Genomic DNA, 18,102 nt, shown 5'->3' on the forward strand with positions numbered 1-18,102 from the left:
ACTTTCTTCTCAGCACAGTGGTATCAAACATCTTATTTATTTTAGTTTATTTATTTATTTTTGTTTATTTATTCTTACACACACTTTATTTACTTGATTGAAAGCCTGTGGTACATACAGTGTTTAATATAGCTGACTTAGCTTTGTTCACACTGACTCCAATGTGCTATATTTGGGTTTTCTGTGCTTGAGACTTTGCTCAGTTGCTGCTGTTGCCATTGGTTTGTTTTCTTTCAGATCAGGAGCAAGGTGGGTACTTTCATATAAAATCTTATTTTTAATTTTCTCTCTGGCAATTGTCTCCTGGGTTTTTAGCTTGTATAGTTATACCTACAATGGAACCAGCATCCTAAAGCCACTGAGATAAATCCTCCTACACCAATATCACATTATCTCCTAAATCTACTAGTTAACAAAGATGTCCAAGGCCAGCCACAACAGATTCTAAAGAGCCATTCATACAATATTGAATCCCACGCCCAGGGAATGTTTTCGGCATCTAAAATTCCTAGGATCTTAAAGGGCTTTCCCGTGGTGGGTTCCCTCGGCTCTGGCTCTGTAGCCATGAGTTCTGGTATATGACTGCGGCCCTCCCTGGCCTGCACTGTCTATTAAACATTTTAAGTCCAGACTTTAAATCTAGCTTAAAAAAATTTTTTTTTTAATGTTTTATTTATTTTTGAGACAGAGAGAGACAGAGCATGAGCAGGGGAGGGGCAGAGAGAGAGAGAGAGGGAGACACAGAATCTGAAGCAGGCTCCAGGCTCTGAGCTGTCAGCACAGAACCTGACGCGGGGCTCGAACTCATGAACCGTGAGATCATGACCTGAGCCAAAGTCGGACGCTTAACCGACTGAGCCACCCAGGTGCCCCTAAATCTAGCTTTTTAAAGGTGTTTTTATTGGGAAAGTAATTGGTCATGCTGTTGGAATTTAAAGATTAAACTAATTCTTAAAAAAAAAAAAAAAAACACCCCCAAAATAAAAAACCATGGCTTGTCTTCCTATTTTTATTGAACAGTCTTTGACCCCTGAATATATGAGCTACAGAAGAAGTAGAAGATGAAAGCCAATTACTCTAATATCCACCTGAATACACACAGGTAGATAGGTAGGTAGGAGGGAAGATAGATACAGACAATCAGCTTTGGGCATTTATGTGACTTAATTATGTGTTATTAGGACAGTTTAAATTTGACAGCCTTCCCTAGACTTACATGGTCTATCACAATGTCATAAGTCTACTTACATGCAGAAATGGCCTTTCTGTGGTTATTGAGAGGTTTTTAAAAAGCTTGGCCAAGTTTTACATCCCTTGATATATAGTGCATCCAGAACCTTAAGGGAAAATTACTTTACTGTTGACAACTAAGGAAAATTGTGTCACTTGTGAACTGTGCTAAGATGATAGAAGGTTATTGTATTTCTGAGAAAAATGGCTAGACACTCAGGAATAGTGGGCAGATAGAAGGAAAAAAATTAATAAAAAGCACTAAGAGCACTGAATATCATCATTTCCTGCTTTTCTTGAGTTTGGTTTGTGTGGAAGAAATCTGATGGAGTTTCGTTGCGAGAAATTCATGTTTGGATGGCTGTCTGTCTTTTAAAGTAACACATGTACATCTCTGCTTACTCTCTGAGTCCAGAGAATCTCTTTAAAAAGGACTGGCAGGGGCGCCTGGGTGGCGCAGTCGGTTAAAGCGTCCGACTTCAGCCAGGTCACGATCTCGCGGTCTGTGAGTTCGAGCCCCGCGTCAGGCTCTGGGCTGATGGCTCGGAGCCTGGAGCCTGTTTCCGATTCTGTGTCTCCCTCTCTCTCTGCCCCTCCCCCGTTCATGCTCTGTCTCTCTCTGTCCCAAAAATAAATAAAAAAAAAAAAAAAAAAAAAAAAGTTGGAAAAAAAAAATTTTTAAAAAGGACTGGCAGTATATAGAAAAACACCTCTTCAGACTCATTTTAATTTTGGTTCAGAGTAAAATAAAAGATATCTGTTTCTTAGCTCTAAGTGTTTGTCAGATAACTAGGTGATGAAGGAGGTTGGGTTGTGTAACATCACCTCTATATTCATTCTGCCAACTCCCCCCTCACCCCTGTTTTTTCCAATAAGTGTGGATTCACATTCTGGCTTTGCCACTTAACAACTGAGGTGACGAGTGAGTAAGCTATCTAAGTTCAGTTTTCTTTTCGTTTCTATATTTTTTTTATTTGAGAGAGAGAGAGCTTGCACGTGCACATATGCAGGGAAGGGGCAGAAGGAGAGAGAGAATGTTAAGCAGGCTCCATGCTCGGCATGGAGCCCGACAGGGGGCTTGATCCCTCGACCCTGGGATCATGACCTCAGCCAAAATCAAGTGTTGGATGCTCAACCAACTGAGCCACCTGGGTGCTCCTGAGTTTAATTTTTTAATGAATTAAGTGGGGATAGTGTCAGCCTCAAAGACATCATTGTGAGAATTATAACACAATATATACCTAGTACTAGGCTGAGATGGCATTCAGTATGTATCACTTCCCTTTCAGCTTGAATAATAGAAAACTGATTCTCCATCTTTGGACACTGGAAGTGTATTTTCTATTCATTTATTATGCATTAATTCTTTAAAATATTTTAAAAATCTTTTTTTATAAGTTTATTAAGTAATCTCTACCCCCAAAGTGGGGCTGGAACTCACAACCCAGACATCAAGAGTCACCTGCTCCACTAACTGAGTCAGCCAGATGCCCCTAAAATTCTTTTTTTTAATTGAAGTACAATTAAGGTACAGTGTTAATATTATTTTAACATTATTTATGCATTAATTCTTGTGGAATGCTGACTAACCCACTACTGGAAGCCTTTGTGAGGGGTAGTTTGTCAGGGGTGCTGTAGAGGTATGGCTCAGGTGACCTGTGGACACCCCCTGCACTCTGGTGTGTGTCAACTAGCCTCTTTATTATATATGATTAATTTTGACAGTCATTTTGTTCCAGACACCTTGTTATCAGGTTATTATCCTCCCGTCTATTCAGCTACGGTATTCAGAGAAATGAATCCTAATCTGACTGCTAAGCTAATATTCATTCTCTATTTGGTATTCATATAGTCATTTGTATCTATGTGTGTCTTTCTCCTTTGAAGGGAGAATTTCTACATTCATTATGAGGCAAACAGTCTGTAAGCTGAGCTCTTCATTAGATTTTCTGTGATGTTTATTTGTAGATTCATTTGGTACTTTGTATCTTCACCTTGCATTGCCATATTCTTTTATAGCATGAGTAAGACAAGCAGTCTAAAATTAGAGCAGGTTTATAAATTGTATTTCCTAGGATCCTGTGGAATAAAGGATGGATGTATGCAATGTCCTTAGCTTTGTTCTTGCAACATGTGAGTGCTGAGAGAATGCTAGCTGTGAACTATTTTTATATCCGCGTTCCTCATCTTTAAGAGCAGGGAATATGCAAATGTATACTTCGCATCCTGTGGACTCAACATTTTACTCGTTTTACTTAATCATAGATTGTTATTTTCATCATTGTTATCCCCCCCCCCCCCCCCCCCCCCCCAGTCTCACAGTCAGCTCTCAGCACACACTCCATCACCTGGTTCCTAGAACTCAGATTGTGCAGTGGTCACGTCATCATTGACCAGGGCTCACACTTACAGCGGCAGAGGCCTTCCTAAAGCTCCATCATCTCCAGCCTACATGCTGCCCCTATTCTCCTGGCCCCCGGTCCCCAGCCCCACTTTGCCAGACACATTTTCCTAATCTTTTCAGGCTCCAGGCTGGTGGCATCACCAGCAATGGAGCCTGATCATGTAAGGAAAATACCACGAGCTCATGAGCGGCTAAATCGGGGACTCCGGGGCGTCCCTGCCCTAAGACACTTACTACACTCCCTCAGATGCCAACCTCCCCAATTCCCCCTGCCCCCGCCTGCCAGCTCATCATAGTTTTTAATGTTTCATCTCATGTCTTTCAGTGACGAAACAAGAAGATCTGTTTGTAGATGATTCCGGTCCGTATTTGGCTATTCAGTTCCATCTGGAATGTGCATATATATTTTTATATTATTATGAATATGCAAAAGCAAAGGATCAGTTCCACATTGCTAAAGACATCAGCAAATTACAAATTGATTTGACAGGTAAGACTTGTTACTTTTTGTGGGTTATTAATTGATTTTTGTGATGAAACTATTACATTGGCAGTTTGGCTGTCTTGTTTGGTTGTATTTGATTTTTTATGTTCTGTTCTTTGCTTTATAAAAATAGATTTTAAAGATTTTATTTTATTTCATTATTTTTTTCTCTTTTAATTTTAGAGAGAGACAGAGTGCGAGTGTGAGAGGGGCAGAGTGAGGGAGAGAGAGAAAGACAGAATCTTGAGGAGGCTGCACGTTCAGAGCAGAGTCTGATGTGGGACTTCATGACCCTGAGATCATGATCTGAGCTGAGACCAAGAGTTGGATGCTTAAACAACTGAACCACCCAGGCGCCCCAAGATTTTATTGTAAAAATTCATAGTTTTAGGGGCACTTGGGTGGCTCAGTTGGTTGAGCATTTGACTTTGGCTCAGGTCATGATCTCACGGTTTGTGGGTTCAAGCCCCGCGTCAGGCTCTGTGCTCACAACTCAGAGTGTGGAGCCTGTTTCAGATTCTGTGTCTCCCTCTCTGTCTTTGCCTCCCCTGCTTGCACTCTGTCTCTCTCTCTCTCTCTCTCTCCCTCTCTCTCTCTCTCTCAAAAATAAATAAACATTAAAAATAAAAAAATTCAGTTTTAGGGGTGCCTGGGTGGCTTTAGTCGGTTGAGGTCTGACTTCAGCTCATATCATGATCTCATGGTCCATGAGTTCAAGCCCTGTGTGGGGCTCTGTGCTGACAGCTCAGAGCCTGGAGCCTTCTTCCCGTTCTGAGTCTCCGTCTCTGCCCCTCCCCTGCTCGCACTCTGTCTCTCTCTCAAAAAAAAAAAAAAAAAAAAAGAAAAAAAAAAATAAATAAACGTTAAAAAGTGTTTTAAAAGTTCATAGTTTTAGAACAGATTAGGAATGAAATCTTTTCTTTATTCCTGGAGATTTCCTCTATTTTCTAGTCTGGTTAGATACATGTTAGTAATGTACAGCAGCCAGGTAGTATACAAATGAACTTGTTTTTAAAAAGTAAGCTCTCGGGGCGCCTGGGTGGCTCAGTCGGTTGGGCGTCCGACTTCGGCTCAGGTCATGATCTCTCGGTCCGTGAGTTCGAGCCCCGCGTCGGGCTCTGGGCTGATGGCTCGGAGCCTGGAGCCTGTTTCAGATCTGTGTCTCCCTCTCTCTCTGCCCCTCCCCTGTTCATGCTCTGTCTCTCTCTGTCTCAAAAATAAATAAACGTTAAAAAAAAAAAATTAAAAAAAAAAAAAAAAGTAAGCTCTCTGCCTAGTGTGGGACTTGAACTCCAGACCCTAAGATTAAGAGTTGTGTGCTCTACCACTGAGCCATCCAGGTGCCCCTACAAATGAACTTTTTGATCATTTGTTTGTGAATGTGGGTTTCCTAAAGTTTGGCCTAACTCCCAAGTTTGGTGTGGCCTCTTTACATAGCCCTTGTTTTGTAAATACCCACCTTCCATCCTGGTTTTCTTGTTTTCCTTAAGAACAGAAATTTTTGACTTTTATTTTTTTCAATACCTTAGAACACAGGTATATAGTTGGCACTCAGATGTTTGTTGAATGAACAAGTAAGTTACAGAATTTCTTCAAAAACCTCTGTGTTTCTTCTGAGTATCAAATAAGAAACATTAGTTGCTTTTTATATCTTGCTCTTTCCCTGGGTTTTCACAATATTCTTGGCATTCGGTACTGATGACATTAATGAAAGTCAGACATGGTCAGTTGAGCACATGTGTTATACCTGTTAAACCTGAGCTGAGCAGTCCAGGCTGTGACAACGGGTGTGTGAAGGTTGAAGTGATTGAACTTATTTGTCATTCTTGGGTCTGAGTTATCCCTAAGGCCCATTCTAGGCCCCTAAATTCTTTGTTTCTTGGGGCGCCTGGGTGGCTCAGTACGTTAAGCATCTGACTTTGGCTCAGGTCATGATCTCACGGTTCATGAGTTCAAGCCCCCCGTCGGGTTCTGTGCTGACAGCTCAGAGCCTGGAGCCTGCTTCAGTTTCTGTGTCTCCCTCTCTCTCCGCCCCTCCCCTGCTCATGCTCTGTCTCTCTCTCTCTCTCTCTCTCTCTGTCTCTCTCTCTCTCTCTCTCTCTCTTTCAAAAATAAACATTAAAAAAAAAAATTCTAGGGGTGCGTGGGTGGCTCGATTAGTTAAGTGTCTGACTTCGGCTCAGGTCATGATCTCACGGTTCATGGGTTCAAGCCCTACGTCGAGCTCTGTGCTGACAGCTCGGAGCCTGGAACCTGCTTCGGATTCTGTGTCTCTCTTTGTCTCTGCCCCACCCCCACTTGCGCTCTGTCTCTCTTTCTCAAAAATGAATAAACGTTAAAAATTTTTTTTCTATGTTTCTTATTGAGCTGGTCTTGTCAATAAAATCTTTCAAATACATTATGAGTTAAATATGACTGTGGCCTGGTCTGGGATCTTAGCCATCTTTTATTACATTGTTTGTATGGGGAAAATTATTAAATATCTAGCTTATAACTTTTGGAACGATGGCCATATGTAAGTTGGAGTCTTGTCTGTATTTGAGAATATAGTTATGTATAATATAACTTGTGAGGTTAGTTTCAGAGATTATGTTTTTAAATGTTTCAGCCCTAGGGGGCTTTTCTTGGGCTATTTAAAAACTAATGGCACGGTATTCTGTATAGTCACCTATAACTGCTGGTATATTTACTAGCTAGTTCCTCATATTTTTTCCAAGTTAAGAGTGAAGAACTTAAAAAAATACAAATGTGGTACTCACAAATATAAAATGGGAATCAGATTATTATTTTTTTCCATTTAACTGTAGCCTTTCTATAAAAAAGTGAGCTGTGTTAGGCCGTCTCAGTAGCTATTTTTGTGTAACATGTGTAAAGGGCCAGATTCATTGCAGGATAAAATCTAGACTTCTTAGACGGGTCATTATGGTCAAGGGTCTTTATAATCTGAAGCCTGCCAGAGAATGGATAATAGGACTGTTGCTTCTATTAAAGCTATTCTTGTAGCAAGGTATTTCAGATACAAAATGGACAAAATGTTGGTGTTAAATGAAGCCAGATAGAATCATGGAAAGATAGACTGTGGGATTTAGAACCTGGAGACCCTGGCTTTAAGCTCTGGCTCTGATACTGATAATCCCTGTGATCTTAAGCAAGCGGCTGCACCTCAGAACCTCTGTTTTTTCATTTGTTATATGAAGATGCTGATAATCCTTCTACCAATGACACTTTTTTTCTTTAAATGTTTGTTTATTTATTTTGAGAGCTGGAAAGAGTGGGGGAGGAGCAGAGGGAGAGGGAGAATCCCAAGCAGGTTCTGCGCTGTCAGCCCAGAGCCCGAAGTGAGGCTCTCTATCTCACGAACTGTGAGATCATGACCTGAGCCAAAATTAAGACTCGGATGATTAACTGACTGAGCCACCCAGTTGCCCCCATGACACTTTTTTGAGGAAGGAGGTAGTTTGATGCAAAAGTAGGTATGTGTAATCCAGTGGCGTAAATCTTGGGTTTGAGTTCTGGCCACATAGCTTATTGGCTTTATAATTCTATTTTAATTTTTAGTATTATTATTAATTTTTATCTCCCACCCCTGGCTTTATAATTTTATAAGTAGTTTTAAAATCATCACTGGGCCTCAGGATTTTTTAAAATGTGAAATGGAGAAAATACCTTACAAACTCTAAAGCACTCTGAAAATACTACTTTTCATGATTGTACAGTAGATCTAATTGACAAATCAGTGGATACAATTTAATATGCTTTTTTCAGGTGCTTTGGGGAAGAGAACACGGTTCCAGGAAAATTACGTGGCACAACTTACTCTAGATGTGAGAAGGAAAGGGGATGTCTTTTCACACTGTGAGTTCAGTCCCGCACCCACTCCTCAGGAACATTTAACCAGGGTGAGTAGGATCGAAAGTTAATTGAATTAACATCCAAATCTGACAGTGTCAGTAGGTGAGTTTTGTAGAAACACTGAATGGGTTGGGAAGAGGCTTCATTTTGTCCCTTTTTGAGCTGTTTCAGGGTGGCTGGGGTTTTAAAAAACAAACCTATGGCTAGGCCTTTTTTACCCTTAAGTAGAGATAAAATGTTATTTTTTTTCTTAGACTTCAGTAATAGGAATTAGCAATGCAGTTAGTTTGTATTACCCTTCTTGAAAGAATTCGAAGGACGAACTGAGTAGAGTCTAATTTTTCTAGCTGCTACCGTATTTGTTGTCTTAACTTTCACCTTCTGTGGATATTTTTAAATATTAAGAGACATGAAATTTCTTAGACTTCCTCTTTAAAATATATAAACAGATGATAAGAATACCTTTTTACCAGTGTTCTGATCCTTTGTTACTCTGTCATTATTGGGCTGGTTGCTGCCTTAGTATGTTTTTCTTGACCTGGCTAATGCATTCTCTTCTTTTTTTTTGTTTTTTGTTTAAAGATTTTATTTTTAAGTAATCTCTACACGCAACGGGGGCTCGAACCTATAACCCTGAGATCAAGAGTCACCTGCTTTACTGACTGAGCCAGCTAGGGAACCCATGCATTCTCTTTTCTTGTAGCTTAATTTTATGGCTCTTAGCAGGATAATAAGTTGGAGAACTTAGTGGTCAATATTCAAAGCTAAGAAGGTACAAAATGCCTTGGGTTAAGATCCAAGAGCTTGTGACAAAGCTTGATTGGGACACAAGGAATCCCTGGGAAGTGAAGGGAGCTAAAAGCAAAAGGTGGTTGGAGGGGGTGTTATGGTGATTGACAGTGACAGCTGATGGTCTCATGCAGTCTGACCCCTAACACAAAAGGAAAATTTAAATAGTAACTACTCTTGTTTTCAGATAATAAAGAAATTTACCACCCCCCCCCCCCAAATAAATAAATTTATGGCTCTTGGTCACTTTACCTGTTTAGATGCCTTTCCATCTCCTTCCACAGAAATCATTAGCATTTATATTTTTTTATTGCAGAAATCCCAAGCCAACATTTTTGGTAGTCCTTTGCTTGATGTTACTGTCTTTGAAGCCCTACTCTTCATTTTAGAGCCTACAAGCACATTTATCTTGGGTACTTTGAACACCAAAATTCTATTCTGTACTGAAAATAGTGCCAAGAGTAGGGGCTAGGGATGGGAAGGGAGAGTGGCAGCAGTCAGGAATCCCAAGGAAAACCTTTAATGATGTATTGTATACCTCCTGGGCTTACTCCAAGCACTGTCTTGTTTGCATTCAAGATATCCAGGGAAGAGCAGCTATTGATTCTAAGAGGGGAAGGAGGGAGGTAAGGAAAAGATGTAGAAACTCAGGGATAAGACTACACAGGGTGCTGCCTATACTTCCCCACATAGGTTGAGCCATAGTGAAGGAGGGCTTGTACTGCTGTGTTGATGCTGGTCCGGGAACACTGTGCTGTTACCTGCTTCCGTCCTTGGCCTCCTTACATGTCTGGAGTCTCCTCTTTAAGCCTTTATTTTTCTTTTTTTCTTTCTTTTTTTTTTTTTTTTAAACCTTTTGATGTAAACCAAATCCTTCTCTAAATCTTAGATTAACTGCCATAATCCTGATCTTTAAGCCACAGCATAGCATCAATGAAAAGAGATTTAATTCTGCAATCCATGCGTTTAATTCAGTAATCCATTGTTGTTTATTTTATTTTATTTTTTTTTTTAATGTGGAGTTCTCTTATTCAAAATTGTCTTCTGGGGGCGCATGGTTGGCTCACTTGGTTAACCGTCTGACTCTTGATTTCGGCTCAGGTCATGATCTCATGGTTCGAGAGTTCGAGCCCCACATTGGGCTCTGTGCTGACAGCGATATTCTCTTTCTCTCCCTCTCTCTCTGCCCCTCCCCTGCTCTCTCCCTCTCAACATAAAAAAAAAAAAAAAAAAAAAAAAAAATTGTCTCTTGTGATGATAAACAGGATAAGGATATGATAACTGTTATTAGGAATGCAAAAAAATGATGCACAATTTAATATAGAATTTACTGAATCTTTAATATTTGAAGTAAAATACATTCAGATAACCTTATGGTTTTCATTAATTACTACTTAAAGGAGTAAGGTACAAATTATGTGATGTATGTATTGATTACATAGGAACAGCTTTATACTTAAGGACAGAAGATAGAATTGCTTGTTTAATTTCATATCCTATTTCCTTATGTGAAGGACACTATTAGATTATAAAATACACTATCTTTTTGATAACCACTCTTTGGGGAAAAAGGCACGTTATTACATCAGTTTTAGTTATTGCAAAATATATCTTGATTGGAAATGTTACAGTGTGAAAATGTATATCTCAGAATTGAGGAAACAGTAATTTTATTGCCAGTGAGGAGCATATTTCCCTGTGGGCCTTTCTAGAGTCTTAGTCTGTTATTACTGGGGAATTATATAGATTCAAGCCATTGGAGATCACCAACAGTTAGGAGCATCCCCACTGTGCAGATTAAAGACACACTCCCTGTTCTTAGTTGTTCAATTGTGTATTCACAAAAAACAAAAATGCATACATGATCACTAATGAGAAATATATATTAAATCCTACGTATGGTATGTCTCACATATTGGAGATAAATTATGTGCTAATTTCTTGGTTAGGTAGAATGTTATGAGGTACAAATGGTACTGGGGCAGAACAATACTCTAAATTTGGGACTTGCAGAATGGTTAGGTAAGTACGTACGGTAGCCGACCCATTAAAACATTTTTTTTCTTTGAGAGAGAGAGAGAATGAGAATGAGTGGGGGAGGAGCAGAGAGAAAGCATGAGAGAGAGAATCCCAAGCAGGCTCTGTGCTGTCAGTACAGAGCCAAATGTGGAGCTTGATCCCAACTCTCTGGGATCATGACCTGAGCCGAAATCAAGAGTTGGATGTTCAGCCGACTGAGCCGCCCAGGTACACCAACAGCCAACCAATTTTAATTTTAGAAGAGCTAAATAGGAACATAGAGAATTTTGAATGAAGATCAAAACTGATTACTTGTTTGTGTCTGACAAATAAATAATTCCGTGTGGCCAACTCTGACATATCTCAGGTCTTCTGTGGTGGAGGGGAAGGAGTCCTGGGATGGTGGAGGAGACTTGGGCCCCTGTCCCTTCCTTATTGTCTAGCCTGGGATGAGAATCTGGTACAGTTACAAAATACTTAGTTTCCTCATTTGTTTTTTCCACATCACGCTTTGTTAAAGGATCAGATTAGATTTATAAAGGTACTGTATGGGTGTGTTAAAAACATTGTGTATTAGGAGCACCTGTCTGGCTCAGTCAGTAGAGCATGTGACTCTTGATCTCGAGGTTGTGAGTTTAAGCCTTGTGTTGGGTGTGGAGATTACTTAAAAATAAAATTTTAAGAAAAAAACAGAAAACAAAACAAAACATTGTGTGTTAATTAAGTAGATTAATATAACCCTATAGTGATGTAATAAGATGAGAATTTTGGGATACTGTAGTGCTACATAGACCAATATGGTAGCCATCAGCCACATGTGATTATTAATCACTGGAAAGTTGGTTGGTTCATACTGAGATATGCTCAAGTGTAAAAGACACATCAGATTCATAGACTGTATGAAAAAAAAGAATGTATGATGTCTAATAATTTTCTCTTGACACAAATTACTGGAATAGTATTTTGGATGTATTAGGTTAAATCATACGGTTTTTTTTTTTGTTTTGTTTTTACTTTTTTACTTTTTTTAAGTGTGGCTGCTAGAAAATTTAAAATTATGTATGTAGTTCTATTTTTTAAATTCTGAAAGGCCTGTCTTGAAAATGATGGCCACCAGGGTGTGCTGTGCACCCGCCAGCCCTGCCTTTGAAGGGTGCCCATTCCGGGAGGAAGAGCCATTTTTTCAACTGATTCTGAGCAGTCGCCTAAGTTTCTGTGTTCCTCCCATCAGCAGTTGTTGGTGTTGCTGTACTCTTTTCTTGAAACCCTGTAGGTAGAGACAGACCCACCGTTAGGGTGATTTTGAGGCTAGACAAGGAAAGGTGTTCCTCTGGGCTGTGTTTTGGGCAGACTTACTGCTTACTAGGGAAAAGGTTACGAGTTAAGAAGTTGACCTCTTAGCCATAGACAGTCCAGCTTTCTGGTCTGTTCAGCTCCTAGTTTTAAGTGCTTTTATTGAATTAGAAAAGAAAAACTTAAAGTGTGCCTATTTTATTTTAAATGTACATTTTGCATTTTGAAAAATAGACCCCATAGAGCCACCACCATAATAAAAATACAGAGTCATTTCCATTACACCAAAAAGTCGCTTATACTTCTCTGCAGTCAGTCACTTTCCCTCCCACTGGTCTGCTTTCTGTCACAGATTAGAGCTGCTTTTCCTAGAATTTCAAATAAATGGAATCATACAGTATGACTCTTTTGTGTCTGGTTTCTTTCCCTTAGCATAATGTTTTTTTAAGTTGTAGCAATTCTCTTTTTTCCCCAGTTTTACTGAGAAATAATTGGCGTGTCACTGGATAAGTTTAAGGTGTTCAGCATAATGGTTGGGTTTGCATAAATTGTGAAATGAAATGATTACCACAGTAGGTTCAGCTAACATCTATCTTCTCATATAGTTGAAAAGAAAAGAAAAAACAGAAAAAAGGGAAAAAAATTTCTTCTTAGGGTCTACTGTCTTAACAGCTTTCCTGTCACACAGGATACATCACATCAGGTCATACATCACATTCTTAGTACTTATTCGTTTTGTAACTGGAGGTCTGTAGCTTTTGACTGTCTTCCTCCAATTCCCCTTTCCCCCACTCTTTGCCCCTGGTAACTACAGATCTGATCTCTTTCTCTATGAGTTTTATTTATTTATTTATTTTTAGATTCTACGTGTAAGTGAGATCATACAGTATGTATTTTTCTCTTAAGTTAGCATAATACCTTCAAAGTCCATCCAAATTGTCACCATTGGCAGGATTTCCTTGTTTTTTTTTTTTTTTATGGCTGAATAATATTCCATTATGTACCATATCTTCTTCTTTTCTTTTAATGTTTATTTTTTATTTTTGAGAGAGTGGGAGAGGGGCAGAGAGAGAGGGAGACAGAGGATCTGGAGTGGGCCCTGTGCTGACTGCAGAGAGCCTGACGTGGGATTCGAACTTACAAACCATGAGATCATGACCTGAGCCAGAGTCACATGCTTAACCCACTGAGCCACCCAGGTACCCTGTACCATATCTTCTTAATGCATGGATGCAAACTTCGGTCCATCAGAGGACAATGTGATTATCCATTTACCTGTTGGTAGACAGTTGAACTGTTTCTAATTTTTGGCTCTTATGAATAAAGCTGCTTGAAACATTTGTGTGTAAGTCTTTGTGTGAACATATGTTTTTAATTCTCTTTGGTAAATACCTAGGATTGGAATGGTTGGATTGTGTGGTGTGTTCTTAACTTGATGAGAAACTGCCAAACTGTTTTTCCAAAATGGTTGTACTGTTTTATATTCCAAACATCAGTGTATGACAGTGCCAGTTGCAAATGCTTGGTATTGTCAGTCTTCTGAATTTTGGTATTCTAGTGTGTTGTGTGTGTGTATAGAGAGATCCCATTGTGGTTTTACTTTTTTTTGACAATTCATTTTTTAAATCAATTTTTTTGAAAAAGAACTTCTATCCAAAAGTTGATCCATTTTAATTGATGAGATTAAACCCATTCAGTTTGATGGCATTTGACAAATACATATATCTAACCATTATAGTCAATGTATGTTTCATTACCCTAGAAAGTTCCATCATGCCCCTTTGCAGTTAATCCCCCACCTCAGTGGCCCTAAACAGTCATAGATCTGTTTACTGTGACTAGAGATAGATTGCTTTTTCTTTTTTTTTTTTTTAATAAAAAATTTTTAAATGTTTATTTTTGAGACAGAGCATGAGCTGGGGAGGGACAGAAAGACAGGGAGACAGAATCTGAGGCAGGCTTCAGGCTCTGAGCTGTCAGCACAGAGCCTGATACAGTGCTCGAATCCACAAACCATGAGATCATGACCTGAGCCAGAGTCGGACACTTAACCAGCTGAGCCACCCAGACACCCTGATAGTTTGCCTTTTCTAGAATTTTACATGAACTTTTTTGTATCTGGCCTCTTTTGTTGAGCATGTTTTTGAGATTTACCTATATGGCTACCTGTGGCAGTAGTTCCTTTTTATTGCTGATTAGAATTCCATTGGATGGATATAGTATAGTTTTTCTTTTATCTGTTTATTGACAGACATTTGAGTTGTTTCTGGTTTGGGCGATTACAGCCCAAACCATTGGGCTTATGAACATTTATTTATATATGTCTTTGTGTGGCTATGCTTTCATTTCTCATGGTAACCACTTAGAGTGGAATTGATAGCTCCTATAGTAAATATATATATTTTTTTATAAGAAGTTGGCAAAATATTTTCTGTGGTTGAACACCATTTTATTATTTTTTTTTTAAATTTTTTTTTTTAATGTTTATTTATTTTTGACAGAGAGAGAGACAGAGCATGAGTGGGGGAGGGGAAGAGAGAGAGGGACACACAGAATCCAAAGCAGGCCCCAGGGTCCGAGCTGTCGGCACAGAGCCCGACGTGGGGCTCGAACTCGTGGACCACGGATCATGACCTGAACCAAAGTCGGACGCTTAACCGCCTGAGCCACCCAGGCGCCCCGTGAACACCATTTTAAATTTCTACCAATAGTGTGTGAAAGTTCTCATTGCTCTAGATCCTTGTCAACATTTGTTATTGTCAGTGTTTTAAATTAGTATTTCCTCTTGACTACTGTTGTCAGGGATCTTTTTGTGTGCTTATTGGCCACCTTCCTTTATGAAGTACCTGTGGAAATCTATTGTCTACTTTTCTATTGGGTTGTTTATCTTCTTTTTGAGTTGTAAGAGTTCTCCATACTCTCTGCATACAAGTCTCTTTTCAGATATTTGTTTTTTGAATATATTCTGAGTCTGTAGCTTGGCTTTTCATTTTCTTAACAATGTTTTCAAAAAACAGAAGTTTTTAATTTGATGAAGTTCAATTTAGTAAGTTTTTTTCTCTGATGGTTCAGGTTTTTTTTGTATGTTCTAATTAAGGACTAATTACCTAGCCCAGCACTGCAAAGCTTTTCTCCTCTGATTTCTTCTAGTTTTTTCAGTATTAGCTTCTGCATTAAGGTCTGTTATCAATTTGGGTTTAATTTTTGTGTTGGTATGGGATAAGAGTGAAGGGTCATTTCTTTCCAAATGGATATCCAGTTGTTCTGCCATGTTTTTTTGAAAAGACTTTTCCTGTGTTGAATCACCCTAGGCACCTTTGTTAAAACTCATTTGACCATATGTGGGTCTAAAATTCTGGACTCTATTTGATTCCTTTCATGTGTATGTCTATCTTCATGCCAGTACCACGCTGTCTTGGCTTTGTAGTAATTCTTGAAATCAGGTACTCTATCAAAGCCCCCTAAGTCCTCAGATTTTATTCTTTTTCAAATTGTTTTGGTTATTCTAGATCCTTGAGAAACAGAGTTGGGAGTGGATGTTTTAGATTAGAATTTAGAGCAGAGTATGGAAAGATCTGGTTTTAAATCCTGGTGGATCAGTAGAGGGGCTTTTGCCTACTGGGCTCAATGAATGATAGCTGTTGTTTCCTATTACTGATATTGTCAGTGCATTCCTGAGGTTTAGATGGCATGTCCTCTGTTTCTACGTAGTAAATTATCTCTAAATATGTGTTTCACAAGAAAAAGCCTATTGACCATATGTAGACATTGTATAATCTTTAAACAAAAAGGTAAGTTATCCCTCCTTAGTAATCAGTTGCATACAGTGTATTGAATGAATCAAATTTAATTTTTGGTCTAAATATTTTCTTTTGTATTGCACCAGAATCTTGAACTCAATGATGACACTGTTCTAAATGAGATTAAGTTAGCAGATTGTGAACAGTTTCAGATGCCTGACCTGTGTGCTGAAGAGCTTGCTGTTATCCTTGGAATCTGGTAGGTCAGTTACTTCCTTGGGTACTTTGAACACTTCGCATATTGTTTCTCTTGTATTGAGAAAGACTATTCCAGGACTCAGTTGTTCTGGATGAATAGGGAATCTTATAATGCTTATAAGGATCGAGAATAGTGGGGCAATCAGTTACCACTAAACCACCAGTGGTCTCCACTGGGCAACCAAGTAAAGGGTTAGAGATTAGGAATCTCAGGGATCTCCTTTGAATTAGTATACTTATCCTTCTCTTTTCCTTCATAAGTAAAATATCTTTGATTAGCTTTTGCTAGAAATAAACTTTTAATAAAGTATTTAGGAGAGTTGAGAATGACTAATTTGACCTTTGAGGATATTTACATTCTGAAGGATAGAATTCTTTTTTTTTTTTTTTTAATTTTTTAAGTTTATTTATTTATTTTGAGGGAGAGAGCGCCCTCCATGGGAAGGGGCAGAGAGAGGGAGAGAGAGAGAATCCCAAGCAGGCTTGTAAAAAAAAAAAAAAAAAAAAAAAAAAAAAAAAAGTCTTTTCACTCAGTAGAACTTACCCTTTTGTGACCACCTCATAGCATTTTACTTCCTTTCCACTGACAGTAGGATTTCATTTACACACAAGTTGAATGCCGCCCTCCATTCCTCTTGTTAGTTAGGGTGAAAGGGATCACACACACACAGCTGTGCTTCTAAGCCCACAGCACTCGTCCTATCACATTATTTGATTCCACTGACAGAATTTATGCTTACTATGAAACATTGTCCAATTCATGATGATTCTTAGTATATAAATAATATAAATAGCAACTATTTGTGAGCAGTTTCATGTACTAGGAATTGCACCATGTACTTCCCACATTACCCCCTCTTAATGTTCTAGTGACCCTAGAGTTTGTTACTCTTCTCCATTTTTCAGAGGGGAAAGCGGGTTTAAATGGCTGACTGACTTACTCAGAATTACAAAGCAGCAGTGAAGGCTTGAATATCCAGGTTTTACTGACCTTTCAGTTTCTTAAAACATCATTTTGGCAAATTCATGATTGTCAACTTATCAGAAAATTAAATCAAACAAAGTATACATATTCCTAGGCATTCTGTCAATTGAGCTTTAGGTACAATGAATTAAACTTCACAGTTGAGAGAGGACTAAAAGACAAAGAAAATGCTTGTTCTAAAATACTGTTTTTTTCCTCCAAATACAATATTGATGGAACAGTTAAAAGTGCTGAGTGGATTTCATAGGCAACTTGAATCTTCCCTGTTCGGTAGAAACTACTTGGTTATGTTTTGAATCTTGGAGCACCTGATGCGGTTTATAAATGAGTCAGGACATCTACATGAACTGAATTCCCTTGGGGGTTGTAAACAGTGATTTTGTTATACCGCCTGATCTCTATCTGATCCCCATGGTCATTACCTGTATGGGAAGGTGACTTGGACGTTGCAGTGGGCTGGGTTGGTTTAGAAAGGAAACACAGAGAAGGTGAATTCTTACAGATGGTTGATTGGTGAAGCAGTGGGGCTAGGAAAAAAGAGACAAATGAAAAACCAGACTCTTAAATACAGAGAACAAGCTGGTGCTTGCCACAGGGGAGGTGGGATGGGGGGATAGGTGAAATAGATAAAGGGGGTTAAGAGTAAACTAATCTTCTTTTAGAGGTTTTGTTTTTTTGAGAGAGAGTGCACGTGAACAGGGGAGGGGCAGAGAGGAATGGGGAGAATCCCAAGCAGGCTCCATGGCCAGCACGGAGCCCCAGTGTGGGGCTCGATCCCACAACTGTGAGATTATGACCTGAGCCGAAATCAAGAGTTGAATGTTTACCCAGGCACCCCGAGAGTAGATTTATCTTTGTGGGCATTGAGAAATATGTAGAATTGTTGAATTGTTATATTGTATACCTGAAACTCCTATAACACTGTATATTAATTATACTTGAATTTTTAAAAAAGGTAACCACTGTCCTTAATTTTGCATTTGTCATTTTCTGTAAAAAAATTTTTTTTGGTAAACGTTTATGCATTTCTGAGAGACAGAGAGAGACA

General features: G+C 38.9%; 1 protein-coding gene and 2 non-coding genes across 3 annotated transcripts in view; 1 reads left to right on the top strand and 2 right to left on the bottom strand.

Moving 5' to 3' along the window:
- The window catches only part of TTC27 (tetratricopeptide repeat domain 27), a 176,911-nt gene that overhangs the window by 21,829 nt on the left and 136,980 nt on the right, over positions 1–18,102 (top strand). The window contains exons 6-8 of the mRNA XM_078444804.2: positions 3,960–4,124; positions 7,884–8,017; positions 15,958–16,070. Coding sequence (XP_078300930.1) covers positions 3,960–4,124; positions 7,884–8,017; positions 15,958–16,070 — 412 coding nt within the window. The remainder of the gene's footprint in view (positions 1–3,959; positions 4,125–7,883; positions 8,018–15,957; positions 16,071–18,102) is intronic.
- LOC144615978 (small Cajal body-specific RNA 18) lies at positions 3,542–3,626 on the bottom strand. The gene has a single exon (XR_013554839.1).
- On the bottom strand, positions 3,706–3,845 carry LOC132675564 (small Cajal body-specific RNA 17). The gene has a single exon (XR_009608799.1).

The sequence above is a fragment of the Panthera onca genome, chromosome A3, assembly GCF_046562875.1.
Source record: "Panthera onca isolate mPanOnc1 chromosome A3, mPanOnc1 haplotype 2, whole genome shotgun sequence".
Taxonomy (NCBI): domain Eukaryota; kingdom Metazoa; phylum Chordata; class Mammalia; order Carnivora; family Felidae; genus Panthera; species Panthera onca.